Here is a 22080-nt window from a genome sequence, read left to right as displayed (position 1 = left end):
GCGACTTACTGAGATGGCGGTCGCAAGCTACGGACCACGTATGTATATATCGAGTCGCTTGTTTTAATTTTGAGGCATGGCATGGCGGACGGGATTTAAAACACAATGGGGTTTACCCACTGTTTAAACTAAAGGTTTAGAAGCAGACACTTTGGTATTTTGGAGTGTTGCAACAAAATATTTTGCTTAGCTTCAGTTAATTGTAAGATATCTTGGTTGTTCGTCGTACAACCAATTAGTCAATTCTAGTTTGTGCTTAGACTAACCAATAACCCTTGTTTTTCTGCGGTTGCAACTGAAGCGGGGTTTAATTGCAAGTCTCATTAAACTTATTTGCCTCGGCAATCAACCTCACTATTACTTCAATAAGTATTGCTGTTGTCTGATTACAATTCCACACAGTTTGTGTTGGCTATTATGGGCAAACCGGCTAATGCCGGCAAGCACAACCACTCACTGTATTGACTAGACAAGACTGGATATATTGATATAAGGTTTCGCATATATAAGTTGAAAGTTTGAATAAAAGAGGAAAGGCGACACCAAAAAGCGGAAATGATTTATAATCCAGCGCCTTTTTGGCAGCCGGGAACTTTAACAATAACGCGTTCACACAGGTGAAATACTTTTATCTATAACGGAAATATGTGTCACGATATAACATTATTCATGTGTAAAACAGCTGAATGCTTTGTTCTCAGTGTAACAGCGAGTGTTTGGTAAAAGGCGTAAAAAAGTGACAAATCATAAATCGTAACATATTTGATAAATACACAATACTATAAATTCCAAATTATCCACTAATTATTACTTATGACGCTACACAACCAAGTACATCCATACCACTCTCATTTTTGTCTCTCATTATCAACTGATTGTAGTTAGGAATCTGTTTTTAGTAGACAAAAGATATGCGCTTAACTCCTAATAAACACCTGAGGTAATAATATGAAAATTCACATCGTTTTTTAAATGCCATAGCGGTGATTTCATCTCGGTCGAAAAACAAAATAAAATAATTTCGACTGGTGTCGTACGGACACGGGAAACACAAACACTTAGCTGTCATCATTCGTTACTTCAGTTTCAAAGATCAGTACGAATACTATTCACCAATCACTGAACCTTTTCATCGCGCTGGTCACAAACACGACTTTAATCCTTACAAAATCCACAAGTTGGTCATACATTTAATTATTTGCTAATTTTATGCGAAACTCTGCTGCGTCGTTTTAAGTGTTATTGTCTGGGTTGGTAATTTTTTGAGTGATTTCCGAATTCGGATTCCCACAAATATTAAGAAGCTAAATAGTTCACAAATGCTGCATCATTTTTATGGGAATAAAGGAGTTCAGCAGAAAGCCTTTCAGCATGGTTTATTGGTTTAACCAGGGTTTTTAGAACTTTTAGTCCGCGAACCCATATTTTCCCTTTAAGGATCACCACCCGATACGGTTTACAGCGATAAACAAAATGCTTTTATAGTTGTCTGGTTTTCTGCAACAATTTGAGTGCAGTTAGTGTATGCATACTCGTCACCCCTTAAACACTTTTGCACGACCCACAGATTTGCCAGCCCTGATTTAAACATCATAGTGTTATCAAACGAAGAACTGCTTTTTTGTATATTTGTTTTTTCACGAAAATGATTGATAACATTTCGGTATTTCTTGAGACACAAGTGGGTCATTGAAAACCTGTGGTCCGTGGTTCGCCATCCTGTGGTCAGTGGTTCGCCATCTACATTTTGTTGACTCGTGTTGCCAATACGGAAAAATGACGTAAACAAAATAAATTAAAACAAATAATATTTTTTCTTCTTTTTAGTGCCTGAGGAATATTCGATGATGTTGCAATCAAGAGAAAGAAGTGATTTGTTTGAAAATTAAGCAACTTGTGTTGGTTTATTTTTATTTTGTTCAATTTTATGCGAAATGTTCATGTTGAATACATTTTTGAGGAGTTGTGCTGTGAGACAAATACCGCAGTTTTGTGACAGTGTAGTCGTTTTACTTTAATTCATTTAATCTTAGTTGTACAAAAGTCAAAAAGAACTTTAGAAGAAGTCGTTAAGAAAAAAAAGCAGTTAGTTCTTAGTTACTAATGACAGCAGGCAAACTATTTTGTACCAAAGCAAAGACAAAGGCCTTCTTGGCAGACTTGGACAACTAGATAATTCTAGTTTTCTAATTCAATAAATTAGAGCAAAATGCGGCTAATTCTAATCTAATTTGTGAATTGCTTGTGTGCTCTTAAGGCCCGTTTACACTACAGCTGCACTGAGCTGCACTGGGCGTGAAATTGTTTTCACTACAGCTGCAGTGAGCTGCGCTGGGCGTAAAAATCGCTCCAAACGTAATGTGTTTCTATAGCGGCACTGGGCTTGAGTTTAGCAAAGCGTGAAAATCGCTCCAAAGCGTATTTTTAAGCTGCTGCACGGGGCTTGAGTTTAGCAAAGCTTGAAACGCTCGCCACAATAGAATTTAAATGTAAATTACGCTTTGCTCAGCTCAGTGCAGCTGTAGTGTAAACGGGCCTTAATTCTAGTTCTAATCTAATTCGGATTTTACGAAAAATGCTTCTTTGTCCAACGACATTTTTAGTCTCTTATTCAAAACGAAGAATTTGAATTCAAACTATTTGGTTGGAATGTCATTTTCACTGTCTGAAAAGCATATGCTATGCTAAAAGGCATCACAATTAGCAGACATATATTTACCATTTACATTCTTATTAGAATACTTCTCGATTTACTGAAATTGATTGTGAACATTCAAATGTGATTCTAATTCAAATTCGTCTTTTTAAGAGTTTGGTAATTCGAATTCTAATCTAATTTAGAAAACCTGAAATGCTCTAATTTTAAAAAGCTAAAATAAATCTAGTTGTCCAAGTCTGCTTCTATTGTCAAAAATTCCAAATGACATTAGCCAGGTCTTAGAAAACGGTTACTTTCGTCAAACTTAAATTCTGGAGCAAAGTTTTTCGAGGCGGTTAGAACAAGTTGCCCAAGAAAGATCTTTTAATTTCCCTGAAATATGGACTTAATCAATCTAGGTAGGTTTAACAGTTACAAAAAAGAAATTCTCATGAGCATAGTAAAAAGGTCAACACAAGTTTTATTCAAATTTTACCCAAAAATTGTTTTACTTAATATTACCCAAAATTCTGGCAAAAGGGTTTTTGAACAAAAAAAAATTAAAAAGCAAACCTATTTTCATTAGCATACGTTACAAAGGGCAGTCCTTATGGTGGCGTAGCTTTCTGTGCAATTTTTGTCCAACTCATGTTCCCATTTATTTAGTCCTTATGACATCATTAAATAACATTCTTTCGAAAACCAGCTTATTTGGGACTTCGATGTAAAGGTAAGCCTAATCATGGCTTAAAAATATAACTAGGAGATGATCTCTTATGAGTAGGGCGATTATTTTTTGACCTAAAAATAATTTATTTTGACCTGTTAGAAATATATTGATTTAAATACCCTAGGTGTCGTTAATCACACGTTTTTTAAACCGTAGCCTATATTGCTCTAATAAAGATACAATACGGCGAAATTGACTTTGAACATAAATCAAAACTTTTTTTTTTGATAAAAATTGAACGATAAATTTGAAAACAACTAAAAGACCAATTTCAAAAAGCTGACTATAGTTTTTTTTTTATTTTTGTAAACAATTTATGAGCATTTTATTCGATTTTGACTTGAAAAAATTTTGACCTAACGTGTAAATTTTGACAAGTCAAAAAATAATCGCCCTACTTATGAGAGTTTGCAATAACGAAAAAATAATTGTATATTTAACGACAATCCTTATATGGTTGCGGCTGTTAACAAAAATAGCCTGATAAATTTGACGTTTACATAAAATTGTTACACAATGGAATAGAAAATAAGGAATTGTTAAACTGCCAGGTTCTCTTTAGCATTACAATACAACTAACTGGATAGTAAACCGCTACGCACAGTAGGTGTTACGAAGTTGGTTTATTACGGGATCATAGTAAACATGCGTCAGAGATTAAAATTCAGTGCGAAATAACGACACAGCTACACACAAACAACAGTACATAAGCTAGTATACAAGAAGTATAAACACATATTTCTTAAAGTTCTATAATACAATTGGTTTATTTGGAAAAAAAGAACTTAAAATTGGAAAGGGTCAAATCCCCTTTGATATTTAAACAGTGCATGAGCAATCGAACACTAAATGCGATGTCTCCTAAATAGTCAAAAAGATATTTTTTAGACAGTAATATTGCGTGATCACAAGGTATAAAGCACTGTTCTGCCAACTGTAAATATAGCACTTTGTTCGCGAGCTGTACAAACTCATTCCCCACAAGATTTGCGATCAATCGCTCTGCATAGACGAACAAACCATTGCCTACAACCGCCAGAAACAATCATTCGACAATCACATGGGATATTTTCTACGATAAAAATTTCTACGCATAAATCAAGGTGTGATAGGGATACGATGCAATGATTTAACAAGGTAACGGTAATAGGCGACAAAAAAGAGCGATATTTTTTAAACCAATTTTCAATTGAATCGTTCAAGGTTAAAAATTAATTTTATTTGGATTAGGTTAAGTCGACTTTCAATTGCGAACTTTATACGACGACTAGACCTGATATAACATTAAAAACTACGTTCATTTTTAAGACATGAAAAAAGTTTTTAAGGTGTGACATTAGTGGTGAACACTGCACGAAATAAAAGTTTTACCGAGATCTATATTTCTCAACTTTGTTATACACTGAAGTGAAAAATAAAAAAGTACTGCGATACACACAAGTAAAAATCGCGAACGAGAAAAGTCCTCTTTTTTACGCAGTGTTTTAGGGTGGTTTTAAGAAATCTAAACGGTGTTACAAATTTCTTTTAACAGTCTACAAATTATATGTAACCGTACACGGCGTACAGCTATGGTTATTTCTACAAACTTAGATAAAATTGTTCAGGTATCTTCAATTATTTAGCGGTCACCAAACCTGACCTTGAAAAAACACAGTTGTCAGTTATGTTTCATACTTATATGCCCAGCATTGTTTGGATATGTACGACTCGACAAAAAGGTCTGGAACGGTTTCTGATGATCATAGGGTTTCAAATATATTGAAATACCTTTCGAGCAACCCTAAAGCAGAGATCCAAGTACCTTCGTCGCATTACACAACGCCACGTTACAAGAAGGCTATTTTATAATGTTCAATTGCCCCTTAAGCATAAAGGTAAAACGTGCGGCCTTGAGTTGAGCTCAAACCGATCTAGGTTATGTCAGAAACAAACCGATTAAAGGTGAACTTAGGGGACGGAAAATAGCGGAGCCGAAAAGCCGCGTACAGTGTTTTCCAGAAGAATATGAAAGGTTGCCTTTTGTCAAAAAAAATTACTGCTTCATGTCAGGCTCAAACAGGAAAACGGTTTTAGGAGATGTGTTAAAACCAAAACAAACGAGCGTCGCACCACTAGAAGCAAAAATGTCTTTTTCACGATTCATTGACACGAGATTTGTTGACACGAGGGTTGGCGAAAACAAACGGGGCGATTGTGCGCGGGAATATATCCACACAATAAACGCCCATTTACAATGGGCAACTTTAAACTTTGACAACCATTTTTTTGGCAATCCAACTTTAACAAAATCGCAATTTTCTTTTCGGCACTATGAAAAACTCACAACCCGCGCCCCAGGTAAAGTTACATTTTTGGTGAGTTTTCTTGAGAGGTTCCGAAGGACCCAGGATGATGGGGTTAGACGTTCTCGTGGATCTTGTGTCCTTGACATCCGGCGAACTCCTTCCCGAACTCCATCCTGGTCTTCCAGTCGACGCGGATCGGACGCAGGATTCCGAGGCAATTGCACTGGAAAAAGTCGGCCAGGTTGTTGAAGAAGCCTCGGCTGTAATAAGAAAAATGTTGTAACATAAAGCAGTGGTCTCCAACCTTTTTATTACACGACCCCAGTTTACATAAACTGAAATCAGCGTTTACAAGCGAATCCAGTTTGATTTCAGACAAGTCAGTGCTTCCCAACCGGTGTGTCGCGAAGCATTTCTAAATGTTACAGTTGTCTAGATGTTACAGTTTTCTAAATGTTACATTTTTCTAACACATAAAGCGGCATGGGGAAGCACTGGCCACTTACTCGAAGGGACTCTTCTCGAGGTGTCCATGTTGCGAAGTGTGGAAGTGCTGGTACCTCGCTGCGTTCATTCGCTCATTGGTCGTCACACCGAGCCAAGCGATCTGCGACAGAATTAGGTTAGTCGTGCTTAATTCAGGCAGCGGAATAAAATATGGTGGATATTTTCCGACCATGTATTGTTAGTGGATGAATTATATGACACCCTACAAGTGGATTGCTGAATATCCACTGTATTTAGTTACGTAAATTGGCGGAATATAGCCGGAATGTGTAGAGTCAGAGCTGGACTCTGGACTCAACGAAATCGCTCAATTGGATGGAGACAAACTCGGGTTTATTTTTAACCGACTCCACAGCCCTGCTTAATAGTGGAACGGCAAGTCTTCACTTTTTATAACATCGTACTTTTGAGGAAATACACGGTATTAAGTGTGTCCATCTTCTGCTACCTCGTACTCGTATTCACCAGTCACTGATACCCCATATTTTTAGACCAAGTAGAATCGTTAGAAATTATAGTAAGTAGGAAAAATGTTGAAGTTAAAACACGCAATGGCCAGCTTCGCCAGGTTATTTAGTCATAAGATACTCGGCCGAACACAGTTAAGCTACCTATAGTTGTCAATTTTACTACCCTACAAATTTATCTTTCTAATGGGAAAACGCTGCATTGGATTGCAAACTATGTGTGAAATGTCTTATTACCGGTGCCACACATATATCAGGTCAAGTTTACCAGTAGATTTATAATACAACCCTGTTGATTACGGGTATGAGCTTCCATTCGATAGTATCGGAGTACTTTACATGTTAAAGAGCTTGTTAGATCGCAATTTCAAGCTCAATGTGATCGTGCAAAGAGACGCTTTAAAATCGAAGTTTATTTAAGAGTTGAATGTTGGAAAACGCCTGTTCATATTTCTATCCCACGTTAATTTTGTACGAGGCGCAGCAGAAACATTCTTTTGATGTTTGTATGTTCGATAGAGAATGTCTGGAACACTAAAATGGAAAGTTTACTTTAGAGCTTCTGTTAATATGCAAGTGTTGTAAAAATCAATTACGGTAAATTACACTCTTATTACGAGCTAACTCAGTGGCCCGCCAAAGTTTTATTAAATTAGATTAGAATTCAAACTATAATACATTAAATTATTCATATTCAATTTAGTTTAAATCGCAAACATTTAATTACTCATAATCTATTTAGTTGGAACTCTATTTTTTAGCATAGCCCATGCTTTTCAGATTGTAAAAATCTCTTACAACTCGTTCCGACTAAAGGGTCTTAATTTAAATTCTTTGTTTCAACTGAGAGACTACTAAATGTCGCTGGACACAATTAGAGCACACAAGCAATTTAAAAATTATATTAGGATAATAAAGTGGCTTGTAAAACCTCAACAAATAGTAAAATTATACTGCCCAGCACATATTAGAAGCTCACCTGGTACATTTGGCAGGTTAGCAGAACGCACACCCACAGCAGGTGAAAAGTGCAGTTGATGAAGATCCACACAACCCAGGGAGAGAAGCGAACCACGAACCAAGTCCGATCGATGCCGATTAGATCATCGGGCACGTGACACGCGTGAGCCCAATCTGGCGGGAAAACGAACACGTCTTATTGGAGGTGGGTAAAAAGCGTCAGTCATTACATGAGCTATGTATGTAAAGTGCGACACTGATTTTTCGACCATATAACAAAAAAGGTAAGCAATTGCTCTATTTTGTTAAGCGTGAATCACAATTTTTTAAAGCACGAGCAAAAAGATATGAAATAGCTCTCTTTCGTCATGAACAGATTACTATTTTGAACTTTACAGATTGCTAAATGAGCATTTTTTGAACTTTACAGATTGCTAAATGAGCCTGAATTACTGAGTATTTGAAAAACAAAGTTGAAGAATAAAGTATTTTGTGAAACTTTTCCAATAAAGATATATAGGGCTTTGATATTCATTCTACGTGTAACTAAAACTTCCAGGCATCATGCTCGAAAGTTTAACAATTGAACATATTGACTGTTTTTCTGGAATGAAAATACAGCCACATCTCGTTTGTTAATAAACAAAGTCGCTTACTTTTCTACCGTTATTAACAACAAAATAAATCAAATTTTCAAAACATAATGAGGTTAATACGGAAATATTTACAGTTGTTTCATTGGTTAAGCTTATTTTAAGGCCTTATCCAATTTGGCAATGAAGGCCACTGTGAATTATCCGTTAGAACGCAAAACACCCAAGACTAAAAGTCATACTGAAAAGCAGGCTTCAGTAAAATTTTAGTTAAAAATAGTTGTTGGAAATATCGACAAGTTAGCCAGACAAGCCACATAAACAACATTAAACCTGCTACAAAAGCCCAAACAAGAATTAGCTGGACTTCTTATCAAACCAATCATTCGAATTGCTTACATATGAAAGCGGCGTACACGTTCCAGGATAGCATGCCCAGCAGCGCGCAAAGGTAGCAGATGAAGTACACGTGGTTGCCGGCGCCCACAGCGTTAAACACCCACGGACAGTAGTGGTCGAACTTGGCAACGCACTTGTTCGTCACGGAGCAGTGCTTCGAACGGAGCGGTTTCGCGATCTAAAAATAAAGGTAAAAAGCCTTTCAACGGTACTTTTTTGCTAATATTTTACGACATGGTTGCCACACAGTTTCATAAAAAAATGTCATGACTTTTCAAAGAAAATTTGTAGGTTTTCAAAGATCTAAAATTGGATCGCTCGACGATTTTTGATAATTATTCGAAAATAAAACAGTAACCGTGGTCAACAAAGTTAAAAACATTTTTCAATTGTTTTACACGGCATTTTTAACATACATAACTTAATCGGGAAATAAAATAAATTCAAAGACTTTTAAAGATTCGAAGGCTTTGTGGCATCCCTGGACGATTAGAGACACGTTGAATGTTGGCAAAACGCCCGCTCATCTGCAACTTGATATTTTAACTATTCAGAAGTGCTATCCTTGAACACATTTTCTCAATTAAACTGCAGTATTGGGACTGAACAAGTCCTACCTAATGTCACAGGTATTATTTCACTCACCATACAAGTACTGCAGATATTTTCCATCCGGAGTCCCTCTGTTTCAGCTAGATGGATAATCACCTTAAAAGGAAAGAATGTTGGTTCGAAATAAAATGACTACACCACCTTTAAAATTATGTATTTTTTTTGTCAAAGAGTGTAATGAATCAAAATAGGCGTATCTCTAAACGTTTTCAAATGTAAAAACAGTCAAAAAAGTTCTAGTGAGTTGTGACCATAAAAACAACTGCAAAAAATGGCGGTCAACAGCTAACATTACTTATACTGTGTTTAATCCCTAATAGGCAAACAACACATAGTCCAGGTTTATTACAAAAGGGCACGGACCGTATGCTGACAGTTTTAGATGAAAGTTACAAAGCTTTCAAAGAAGCGTCCTTTGGCAAAAGTCGACGCCAAGCAAACCAGAGTGTAAAAACTAACAAAAGGAGGGAAATCAATCAATGATAGAAAGAACAATGCGCTTTTTAGGGTGGTTTTAGAACGCACAGTACTCGAATCACGTTTATTTTGATAGAGGTAAAATCTACCAGTGGTGTCAGCCTAAAAGCAAAATTAAATGCCATTAACCGTTTGATATTCGGTAAAAGTACGTGTCGCTATATAACCTCGCTTGAATAATAATCCGCGGGGAAACACCTTATGGAAGATTGCAGTTCCCGTTTGAACCGTCAAGCATGACTTGAGACACTTTTCAGTTCTAAGAAATCGTGACAAGCAACACAATGACTGATACAATGTAAACGCTGTACACGACTGGGTAACTATTGCGAACAGCAAGATATGGAAAGCCAATTCATAATTGATGGTCCTTGTAGCGCCGGAAAAAATAACTAATCTGCATACTTAAACAATAGTTCACTGCTTCAAAAAACGTAAATCAGTTATCCAACTAGGGGTAGAGCTTTTAAGCTTGCATATAGTATTGCTAATAATGATTTTCCGATATTATTTTTATTAGTTTGGGAAATTTTCGCAGTATTATAGTCAACATGAAATTATAAAGCAGACTCGAGCACATATTGTTGAGAGAGAAAAAACATTCCTTATTATCAAAATTTAACAAAAACACAATTCGCAAACAAACCAAGCAAAATGTGACAACAAGGGGTTTGCCATTGACATGATGTCTGTTTCGGCTTCGATATGCATAACAAAGTTCTGCAACCTTAAAAATGCAATCCGCCATCTTATCGGGATAACAACTTTACTTCAGGCCTTACATGTAGATTGCAATAATGTATAGGTCTGAAGCTTAACATTTTCTTAAAACAAAACCTTTAAACCGTTTTAAACGTTTCACATGGGGAATTGCTTTTTAAATGTGTTTATGTCGCTTCTACAAAACCAATACCAAAAGTAAATCAGTATATGGTGAGGTTTATGGGAGGTAAGTGCCTTTCGAATGGATCAAGTTATGATACAGTATTTGGTTTAAATATAACTTTCCATTCAAGACTCCCTGGACACACTAGGGTTAAAATCAAAGTGTTAAAAAATGGGTTCAATAAATTAAATTATCTAAATCGGGATTAGTTTTTTTAATAATTTGTTCACTTTATTACTACAGACCGCACTTCAATAAGTACACGTCTGTTTAGAAAGTTGTCCAGCACGTTAAGAACCATATATAGTTAGGTTTATAGAGGTCAGCGCCTTTCAAACGAATCAAGTTTTAATAGTTTGGTTTAAATACGTAGGGACTTTTCAGAACTTCCCATTCAAGGACTCCCTGGGCACACTTTTTTTGGTTGAAATCAAAAATGTGTGGCGAGCCCGGTTTAGGCAGCATTACGACACTTACCCGTTTCTTCTGGTCTTCCTGTACGGCGATGATTCCGGGGTCGGACTTAAGCGCCTTATAGAAGAAGTACCACATGGCTGGGGTGCAAGTGAGGAAGAAGAGCTTGCCCAGTAGCGAGTAGACGAAAGGCCAGAAGTAGTAGAAGGAGGTGGCGTACACCCAGAACTTGGTGGCGAGCGAGATTGCCAATGGGAGAATGTGTGAGATCTCGTTGTGCGTGATGGCGAACCTGAGAATGGTAAATAAAGCGTTTTGAGGGGATTTTGGCGCCTTTCAAACTACTTGGGCTGGAGAGTAGAAAAATAAATGTTTACTGTCGAATCGTAGATACGAGAATAAAGGGGTAGTGTGTAAGGATTTCTTTAATACTGAATCGGCTGCGATATACGATACCAAGTTGTGGTAATACTTGTCCGATACCAAATTCAAATAGGAATTTCAGCCATTTTATTTGCCAGCTTACTCAGAAATATTTGCTAAATAAAAAGCTAAATTGATAAAAAAAAATTTGCACAACAAATTCGGTTTCGGAACAAAATGTCCAGTATGAAGTAAACTCCCTACTTGTTTTTACTTATCTTATCACTTAGCTCGATGGGCAATAACAAACGATATATCTAAACATCCATAAGCAGATTTGCGGTTAAGATTAATCACTTCTAAATTAATGATAAGTAAGGTACAAAAAACTAATACAACAACAAAAAGTCTGGTCTTGCTATATCTCGTTAAAATGCGTGAAAGTGTGCTATTTTGCGAAAAGAACATTATTTTCAGCTTTACTACTCTTTTGCTAAAGTTCAGGCAGAGTAAGTAGTAAAATGTATACGAACGACCGTACTTTTTTCAAGAGTATATTAACCGTAAACTGGGACAGCTTAACATCCCAACAAAGATTTGAGAATAAATTATATAATTGCTTTCATTTAACATTTACTTGTATGCAATAACGGCCGAACAGCCTCTTAAAATCAAATTTATTCCTTTAATTTACGCGCCCACGGTTGTTTTCTGTCAAGATCAACTGACAACACACCGAAACCCCCCGAGGCCATTCTCAATTGGAAATTCTTGGAAAGGACGCCCACGCGTGCATTTTTGTAGTTTTTCGAGTATAGTAGACGAAATGCGCCAGAGATAAACTCTAACACGCCTAAGGCTTAAATCAGGGATGTCCAACCTGTGGCCCGCGGGCTGTCGGAAATTTTTTTGCGGCCCGCTAGCCATCCAAGCCCGCTAGCACTTCAAGTAGTATTTTAAACTTTGAATCTTAGCCTAATTAAAATGTACCAGTCAGCTTTTAGGGGCGCAGCAATAGTATAGTATTGGTAAAAATATATAAATATAACTATAAAGGCCCGTTAGCACTACAGCTGCGCTGAACTGAGCAAAGCGTAATTTGGTTCTGCGGCCCTTTGAATTATTTCAATTGACAATGAAGCCCACTATAATAAAAGATTGGACATCCTTGGGCCTTAAACCAAGCCAAAAGCAGCAGTAATGATTGATGTTTGCATTGGTAAGCACAACTACTACGACGCCCGGCACGAAGCCTTATGAGCATCATCATAAACAACGGTGCGCAACAAAGCGTAATTTCGAAAGGCACTTCCTCGTGTGTAGAGTGGGCATTGTGTGGGTGCTTAACTTTGCGTGAAAAATGATGTTTTCGGTTCGGTTGACGTTAAGTTGCTATACTATATCATAAAGCGCCGTCTTACAGCCAAGCGTTAAAACTTTGCTGAACTTGATATTCGTGAAGAAATTGTTCTGTTAGTTGCTTTCGTATACAAAACAATGCAAAGTGGCAGTAAAACAAAATTTCAGTTTGTCCCTGGATACAGAATTATGTATGAAGTAAACACCCTAAAAACGAGATGTATCTTTATGGAATTTATAACCATTGGCAGTAGGTTTCTACTTTTCTGCACTGTTCCGCTGACGCGTATATAAACATTAAGTTTTAAATCCAAGTGACACATGATCAGACTTTTTTTAAAGGTTTATAAGCAGTGTACGAGTTTTACTTAATCTACACTATAAACGCCCAGCCACCAAACTTCTTGCTTAGGTGAAACGACTCCACACTATTTGTGCGAAGGGATTGAGTATTTTAAAATTGATAGCGACCGTCGTGAACGCGAGTCAATCAAAATTATTTTCCAAAAAAATATCATTGGTATTCTTTTGTTGTCGAACGGATCAATAAATCTGTAAGATGACTAGTACAATGACATATTAAATCTTACAACCACATACGTCGTAAAAACAAATAATGGTGTCGCATAAACGTCAAATATCACCTAAAACGGGAAGGACGAAACAGCCATAAGGCACTTTGTGTTTTAAGTGGTTTAACAACTCGGGTTGCGAAATTTTTAACCAATAGCAATATCTCATACTAGGGGTGTGCGATAATGTCAGATCGGAACCGATTCCCGATTCGAAGTGGTAGTATCGGTACTCGTCCTATACTCCGATACCAAATTAATGCAGAAATTTCAGCTTGAATTTGCAATCAAACGCAATAATTCGACCTTATAACGTAAATATATCTTAAAATGGAAGGTTAACAACGGAATGTAACTAAACTTTTTAACTCCAAAGCAGAAATTGTGGTAATATAACCCAGAAAGAATAACCTTCAAACGTTTATTTCTTCAGTATTGCCTATTTAAACATATTAATAACGTCGTTTAGTATGGGACCGGATCGCAATATTTTTTTTTAATAAAATATAGGGTATTGGTGTCTGAAAAAAATGTAAAGTACCGGACAGCACTATTAGCAATCAATATTAATCAAAAGAAGGTGGTTACCGTCCACCAAGCAGAGGCTTAACATTAAAGATCGACCGATATCACTCTTTTGGACCTATACCCGAAATCGATTTTTTTTCATATACCTGAAAATGTTTAAAAAATGAATTGAAAATAAAATCCAAATAACGTTTTAGTTTATGCACCTTTATTAATTATTAAACTATTATTTTGCATATTAACTTGGCGTGGTGCTAAAACCCAATTTTTTTTCATCAAAAAACGGGTAAATTGTTTGTTGTACAGGAAAAAATATATTATATTTTCGTACTAAAACATCGGCCAAAGTATCGGCCTACATTTACCGATACCGATATATAGGAAGAAGCCAAATATCGACAAACCCATATATCGGTCTATCTCTACTTAACATCTTCCAAAAAAGCGGTTTCAAATAGCAGCAACATAATGCAATCCAATTATATTTAAGGCCGCTTACACTGACACGCGATAATACTTACACCGACACTCCGTAGACGATAAGGTAGCAAATGACGAAGAGCGCTGCCTTGAGGAGCCACGAGGGCGTCGAAATCTCGAAGATGAAGCCGACAGAAAACATGACGAAAAACGCAACAGCGACCGTGATTCGCTCGCGGAACTGGAGAAGGGAAAAAAGAGGGTAAATGTTAAGTACGCTGCTGTGGTTTGAAAGCGAGGAAACTTGGTGGAGCGTTAAAAATATAGATATCTGTCGGCCAATGTGTTTTTCCCTGTGTCGCACAATTTGCGTTTGGAGAATTTAAACAAATGTCAGTCACAACTCAAAGTGGAGAAGAAAAAACGTAGGGTGAATGTTACGTACGCTGCTGTAGTTTGAAAACGGAGAGAATATTGCTGCAGTCGGTAAAAATTTGTCTGGGGGGTTATGTTTGCGGTAATATAGGTGCTTTTCCTGCGTCGCACAATTTGCGTTTGGAGAATTTAAAAAAATTCGGTCACAACTTAGGATGCTCAATAGTTGGCTGAGTTAGAGACGGTTTTAGCTGAGACGTTGAATTGTTTGAATGGTGTGAAAAATTTATGTTGGATTTGGAGGAAATGTATAGGACCGATTGCCCATACCCAATGCTTAGCGGTAGTTAATTGAGACACATCGTGGACAAATCGGTACTAAACTGGCATATTAATTTCAGTCATGGTTAGATTAACAATTTATTTACAGTAAACTTATTAATTCTAACGTGATTTTTTTTAATGTGTAAAATCTAGCTTTAACTTTTCTTTAATAATATTGCATATTGATCATATTAATGACGTCATTTAGTATTGGATTCAATCAGCCGAACAGATTGTTTTTATTGTGAAAAACAAAAATATATATGTTTTATATAATAATAAAGTACGAAGTAACGAACATGAAATATAAACTGTTGTTACCACGCATAATATTACTCAAAAAACAGCTCATCTGAACTAGTTGCACTATGAGCGTTCGACGTTATTGACCCTAAAGAACGCAACTTAAATAGGTTGCATCTACACCGAACATAGGTCATAACCAGGATTTTTTTAAGGTTTGGTTTGGGTGACCGCTAAGTAGTTTTAAGAGACCGCAAGTGTTTCATTTAAATACCAAAAAGTTGCAAGTCCAAAATTTGGGAAACCGCTGGAGAAATTTGGGGGACCGTTTCGGTCCCCCAAAACATCTTAAAAAAACACTGGTCATAACAATTAAAATTATGGTTTCTGTACCGCTTAACTCGCCATATTTTATACGCGACTAGTGCTAAAATATTGTTGCACAGCGTCAGGTAGAGTCGGTATAAGTGGTGTGATAAAATAATATTACCAACGAACATGCCCATTAAGTGTGGAGCTTTATTTTTGCAGGCTTACTCGTGACTACTATACATCGCGAAAAAAGCAAACCTTTTGCGTTGGATACACAAGAATAAAAAGCGACACAATACATTTCCACACACCTCGTACGCTATATTCAAGTGGTTTTTATTGTCGCCCGTGCTGTATCGAAATTAATAGCCCAGCCGAAGCGTGTGGTATTTGACATTTTAAAACCAGTGGGCGGATTGTTCTCTTGGCAAAACAGACGCGTAATCCGGGCGAAAGCAAAACAAACATTTCACTTGTCCGAAGTATTTTTTTAATTTGTCTTGGTTTGGCAAGTAACAGCAAAGCAAATTGAAGCTGGTAATTAATATGTTATAGGTCTTGATTGGAGTATTTTCTTAATTTGGATGTATTTGCTGCCACATGGTAAGGCATTTTCTTTCTATTAGGTGTTGTAACACTAACAGTGCAGTTGAGTCACTGTTTTTTTAATTGACTTTATCTGACCAAAATGACTTAAGTTTTTTTGAAAATGACTTGACTTAGAAACAAGTCATAGTGTCAAATAACTTTGGTTTAAGTTAAGTGTTTTCATTTTGTTTAATTGTGGTATTCAACTTAATTTTTGCATTCAAAACAATTTGCTTGAAGCTCTATGTCACATTTGTGTTATATGTTGCAGTGTTATTCTAAAATTTCACTAATTTTATTGGTGCAACGTTTATTTTTATGTCAATGACGTTCCTTGAGGTTTATTTGCTCTGATAATGACTCAATTAGAGCTTGACTTGGGCAACGGATGATTTGGACTGAGACTTAATGTGTTATTTTGGCAAAAGAGTCACAAAGTTAAACTTCTTCACAACACTGACAAAATTCCATTTGCAGGATTTTGAAAACTTTTGGAAGTAAAACTGCACAAGTATGAAGTGCTTACAGTTTTGCTGGAAGCCAGTCGTTGCAGGTAAGAGTTGCCCGCATCAAGGCCTCTTTCTCTCCGAATCATTTCAAGCCGCGACGAAATCCACACATTCTTCTTGGAGCGGGCGATGTCCAGAGCAGTCTCACCCTTTGTAACAACAAAAGCACGTAAAACCCTTGTGTCTGTTGTATCTTCCGCAGTCGTCCCTAAACACAACCTTTGGGCTTTTAACACCACGGTTTACTCTGCTAGGCTCCTGCTGCTGCTGGTTATTTAATCAATATCAATTTGGGCCACGACTTTGAAGTCCAGTCAACAAAAATCAATACGAAAATATTGACAAATGACAATAAATCATAATTAAAATATAAAAAGGAATGACTCCTTGACAGTAGTGTTGCTGTATTTTTAGGAAAAAAAGGATTTAACCAGACTTCTTTAAATACCTTCTGAAGCACTTGAAAGATTATTATTGTAACAATGAAAAGTTGCAAATTTAATTATCATTGCCTATTAAAAGAATGAAAGAGATATTATGTGTTTAACAACTGTAATCTAGCCCTTCTGAATCTGCTTTTTTGCCAACGAATGTAGCTTTTGTATCAATAGTACACCCAAAGCGATGGCTTTCATGTACTACTGTCCAATTAAAATATACATTTTTTTTTACTTTTACTTTTTTAGCTTACTCTGCTGTTCTTAGCGTCCAGGTCAGCACCAGCTTGAATGAGCAACGTTATAACGTTGGTGTTTTGAGCCAGACATGCCCAGTGTAAAGGAGTGTTGTGCTGGGCTCTGTCCTTCATATTTACCCCCGCATACAGCGATATCAGGGTCCGAGTTGGATCCACACTAAAAAATGAAAACAATCTTGTTGGGTAAATTCAATACATTTTAAGCATAGACCGCAGATTAGGACTCAAAAGAAGTTGATGGATTATTATTGACTTTTGCTACAAATTTTTGTGTCAGGTAACTTGCAATCCCCAGCCCTTCAAAAAGTATTATGTCCTACTAACTTTAAAACAAATGACACTGATGTTTTGCCACACAGTATCTTTATGCATACAGTGACAGTGTTCTGCTAATTTGTAAATAAATAATAAATTTGGCAATAAAAATTGAGCAAAAAATACCTATCATTTAAGGTTTTGCATAAAACATTCTAGTGTAAACGACCAGAATGATTAAATTATTCGGGGGGAAAGTTTGGTTATATTTGTTATAAAGAAGCAATTTAATAGCAGACAATATATATATGGTTAAATCTAACATGGGTTGCAAAGAAAGGCCTCTCATCAATTATTAACACAAAGAAGGGCTTAAACAGCCTTTTACATTGCTGCCAGAAGAAAATGCATTGAAAACAGGCAACAAAATCGAATAAGTAAAATTAAAGGGTGTTAACTTTTGGAATAAAACATATGCTACATTTTATCGGATTGTAAAATCGACTGATGAAGATAGACATTTTTAAGCCTGAGTTTCTCAGTCCTGCAAATCGGTTTAAAGTCCAGCCCACAAAAATCAATATAGCACTATTAACAATAAATCATAATTAAAATATAGAAGGGAATGACTCCTCGACAGAAGTGTTGCTGTAGTTTTAGACATACATATAATATTGGTAGTAAGAAAATCTAATTATCTAATCCAAAGACACAAACAAATGGAAAGCATGTTGCATACATAAACCATTACAAAATAACATTTTGCAGCCCAGCGAAACAGTGGTATGTAAAAAAATATGCCTAAAAGTTACCCATAGGTTCTCCAGGTGGCCCACATAAGGGGGGTTTTGCCATTTGCGTCGTAAAGGTCTGCATCGGTCCCCTTAGCAATAAGGTAGGATACAATAGGTGTGTGCCCGCATTGTACAGCAACATGGATTGCAGCGCAGCCTTCAGCATCTCGCACTCCAGCATCAGCACTAAAAATATAATTTGTTACTAATTTTATTATAAATACTATAAAGCAGGGATTACCAAATTTTTTTCAAAGTGGACTGGATTACTGAGACAACTACACTTATCCCGCAGTTAGGTGACCTCTCTTTGAATTAGTTTTTCACTTAGGAAAAAACAAATATATATTGAATTTTAGGCTAATTTGTAAACAGTAATTGCCATTGGCCGTTACAAAAGACCTACACAGGTTCATGACCACTGCTGTGAAGCAAAGCACCGGGTAAGTCTTTTTTTACATGTTAATGTGTAGATGTCAAAAAGAGGCGGGGTGAACTAACCCTAATATTGTCAATCCATTAATAAAATAGATCCAAGGAAAGAAGGAGCTAACCAAAGCAAAAGCTAATCACTATTCCGCTGTTAGACAAGTTGATTGACAGCAATAAAGAAAAGCTTAAATATCCCATGAGACTAATCCCAAAACCCCAAGGGTTTCGTGCAACATTCAACAACTGTTGCAAATTTTGGTAAACCCAAAACTTGATTTAATGCAAATGTAGTATATGGCTTCAGTCTAACTTAGTACACAACTCTTTGATTTAAAAAATAAATAAATTTGAATGGTATATGTTTCTATTGGGGCCTATGTTTTGTTTCTTGAAAACATTTGTTTAAACATTTAGTATAACAAATTCAACAAGCAGTTTTTACTAACTTTTGTTTTATCCCAACCCCCCTTTCAGTTTTAAAAAAACTATGCGAACCCAATGTTGGTGCTTTACACAGAAATCGGATTACATCATACACAATTTGACAAAATGTTCGCATTCTAGACAGATTGTTTCAAAAGAACGTTAGGATTTTATGCCAAAAAGTGTCTAAAGTTACGGTTTAAATTGTGCGGCTATGATATAACAATGCAAAAATGACTTCTGGTAAACTTGTAAAGTAACTTGAACAAAACAATAAGAATTAAATTAATACTTTTTTAGTTCTAAAACAAAGTGATTTTAATACAGATTAAGAAATAATTTTATAGCAGTATTTTTCTAAGTATGCATTAACATGTATTATATATATTGTTTTCTCTGAATTGCTCTAGTTAAAACCTGAGAAAATAAATTGCTACATAGAGTTTTATTGAGCATCGCAAAATGAAACTCTAATTGGCCACAATTTCTATATTTATGAGACATTGCAATTAGACTGCTTGAGGTTTGTTTCGGCCAGTGATTAACAACAAGAGTAAGAGTGTAATCATAAACATAGTACATTCACCTTGAAATTAAATATCATAAAAACTAAGTTAGAGTGAAATAAACCACCATACATAGAAATAAGAGTTGGTGAAATGAAACTTATACTTATTACATTAAATTACAATACATGGACACCTTACAACACCATTAATCTTACCCAGACTTGAGTAACAAAACCACCATAGACAAATGTCCTTCTCGTATAGCCCAGTGAAGAGGTGTTGCCATCAAATCGCCTCCAAGCACATCAACCATTGCCCCCATTGATACATAATACCTTAAAACATAAATAAAAGTTTTTTCACATTTAGGGCAGCATTGTTCTGTTAAAGTTGGTAGCAATATTTGAATAGCTAATTCATGAATTTTTTTTTATTAATAAGTAGCCAAACCAGGTTGGAAAGTTAGGATAATCCCCCATGCAGTTGCCTGCTCAGCCATGGCCATAATCGACCTTTTTTTGTAAAATGGCTACACTATGCGTTAAGATGGGAAAGTCAAAACTTCTGCCAAGCTACCGGTTTTCAATATGTATACCACTTCATTTATAGCAGTGCGAATTTTAAAAGTAACATTATGTATAACAACTCTATAAATTTAACATAAACTTTGTTACAGCCATGCAAGTTTAGGCTGACAAATCATCTTCTCAGGGCAATATCCAAAGTGTCCAATCTGAGTAACGATCAAATGATAATCAAGTGTTACCTGGCAATGTCAACTCTGTTGTTTATGGCTGCCCAGTGAAGAAGTGTAATGCTATCTCCGTCAGGAGTACGAACGTCATAACCACCCTCTACGAGCTCTTTGCAGCGATTTAGTATTCCATACTGGGTTGCTTTCACAATGTCCCAAGTACTGTAAACAAAATTCAATTAACATTTTTGTTTTGTTTTTTTTAGCACAACAAAAGAGCAATACTTATTACTTTTTTATAACACTTACTAAACACCACAATTTAATAAATGTATATATAATATAAATAAATATACAATTTTAATCATTATTGAAGAAGGTTAAACATTAATACCTGTAATTTTCGGTTGATGTTGCCATCTTAAAATTGTAACATCAATTTGAATCTCTCTTTAATTACAAATAATCCTTTCGTTGAATTACAGCATTTTTATCATACTAAGCAAATTGTTTTGCTCATGAACAACTTAACACTCCTTAGCAAAAATATTGTATAAGTTGTTGTTTAGCAATTTAAAGTTGTTTGTTTGGCAGTTAATTAGTTTTAATAGTCTTTTGGTTAAGTGTTTAAAATCAAAATACAAACTTTATATTTAATGCGTATATTATATATTAAAAAACAGTAATTTAAGCATAAAAGTGCAAAAAGTTAAGGAATGTCAGCTTCAAAAAGCCCTTTTTATTTGCATTATGGTTTAAAAGTGTTAATTAATTGGGCGCTCTTTTACTTATGTACGTGAAAATTAATAAAAAAAAACTTTCTTCAAATGCTGCATACCACAACGGATATTGTTTGGGTTAGGGTTAGCGTTTGGTTGAAGGTTGGTCAAGTTATTATTAATAATAAACATAATATTACTTGACCCACCCTCACCCAAACGCTAACCCGCACCCTAACCCAAACAATATGCGTTGTGGTATGCGGTATTATTTTGTTTTGTTTTTTGCATAACTTTTCACGTACAATAGTGAAAGAGCGCCATTAATTGTTGCATTATGCAGTGTGGATATGTGTAACATATTATTCATACTTTGGTATTCACAGTAAAGTGTTACAAACCAACTAGACAAACTCAAAAAAATTGTAGGCTCAGGCATAAGTTATAGAATCCGAAACCAAGATTAATAAGCACCCACCTATATCTGAACAGATTAGTGCATTTTCCGGGTTCTGTTAGCTAGGTATTACCTCAAATTAATTAATTCTATCACACTAGGATTCCTAAAACAAACCAACAACAAGTACAACATCACTGGCCTTCGACAATTTGAAAATATATACTTTTAAGCAAAACTTACGGTTTACACACTTATAACAACAGATAAGAACGTTGTAAGAATGACGCAGCAGTTGTTCTTCCCATTTGCAAACACCGTAACATATTGGTTGCCATGTTGTTTTACACGTCATTTAAATTAAAAAAACAAAACAACCAAGACATTCGTTCTACAACAGTCAACCAGATAAATATTAACATTCTAAATTTAATAAAATGCAAGCGTAAAAGCTTAACATATATCAGAATTAGTAGTTATTAATTAGAAATGTATTAAAGTATAAACGGGGAATCTGCCATTTTTTGTCACTATTTTATGGTTGCTATTTGACTAAAAAAAACATTGGAATGAATGGAACCGACGCTGTTTGGTTG

At 35.8% G+C, this 22080-nt stretch overlaps 1 protein-coding gene across 1 annotated transcript; it reads right to left on the bottom strand.

Moving 5' to 3' along the window:
• Nucleotides 1-3976: 3976 nt before the first annotated feature.
• Nucleotides 3977-20590, bottom strand: LOC146169812 (palmitoyltransferase ZDHHC17-like). The gene is made up of 12 exons (XM_083380685.1): nt 20441-20590; nt 19890-20009; nt 18329-18496; nt 17256-17418; nt 16582-16713; nt 14315-14454; nt 11035-11263; nt 9228-9290; nt 8583-8760; nt 7610-7764; nt 6163-6263; nt 3977-5916 (listed from the first exon to the last, which is right to left on the bottom strand). The coding sequence occupies exons 2-12, from the start codon at nt 19994-19996 to the stop codon at nt 5769-5771; spliced, it is 1584 nt and encodes a 527-aa protein (XP_083236811.1). The 5' UTR covers nt 19997-20009; nt 20441-20590; the 3' UTR covers nt 3977-5768.
• Between the last annotated feature and the right edge of the window lie 1490 nt (nt 20591-22080).

The sequence above is a fragment of the Ascidiella aspersa genome, chromosome 1, assembly GCF_963924565.1.
Source record: "Ascidiella aspersa chromosome 1, kaAscAspe10.2, whole genome shotgun sequence".
NCBI classification, from domain to species: domain Eukaryota; kingdom Metazoa; phylum Chordata; class Ascidiacea; order Phlebobranchia; family Ascidiidae; genus Ascidiella; species Ascidiella aspersa.
Note: the sequence above shows the minus strand (reverse complement) of the source record. Positions and strands in the feature narration are given on the sequence as shown.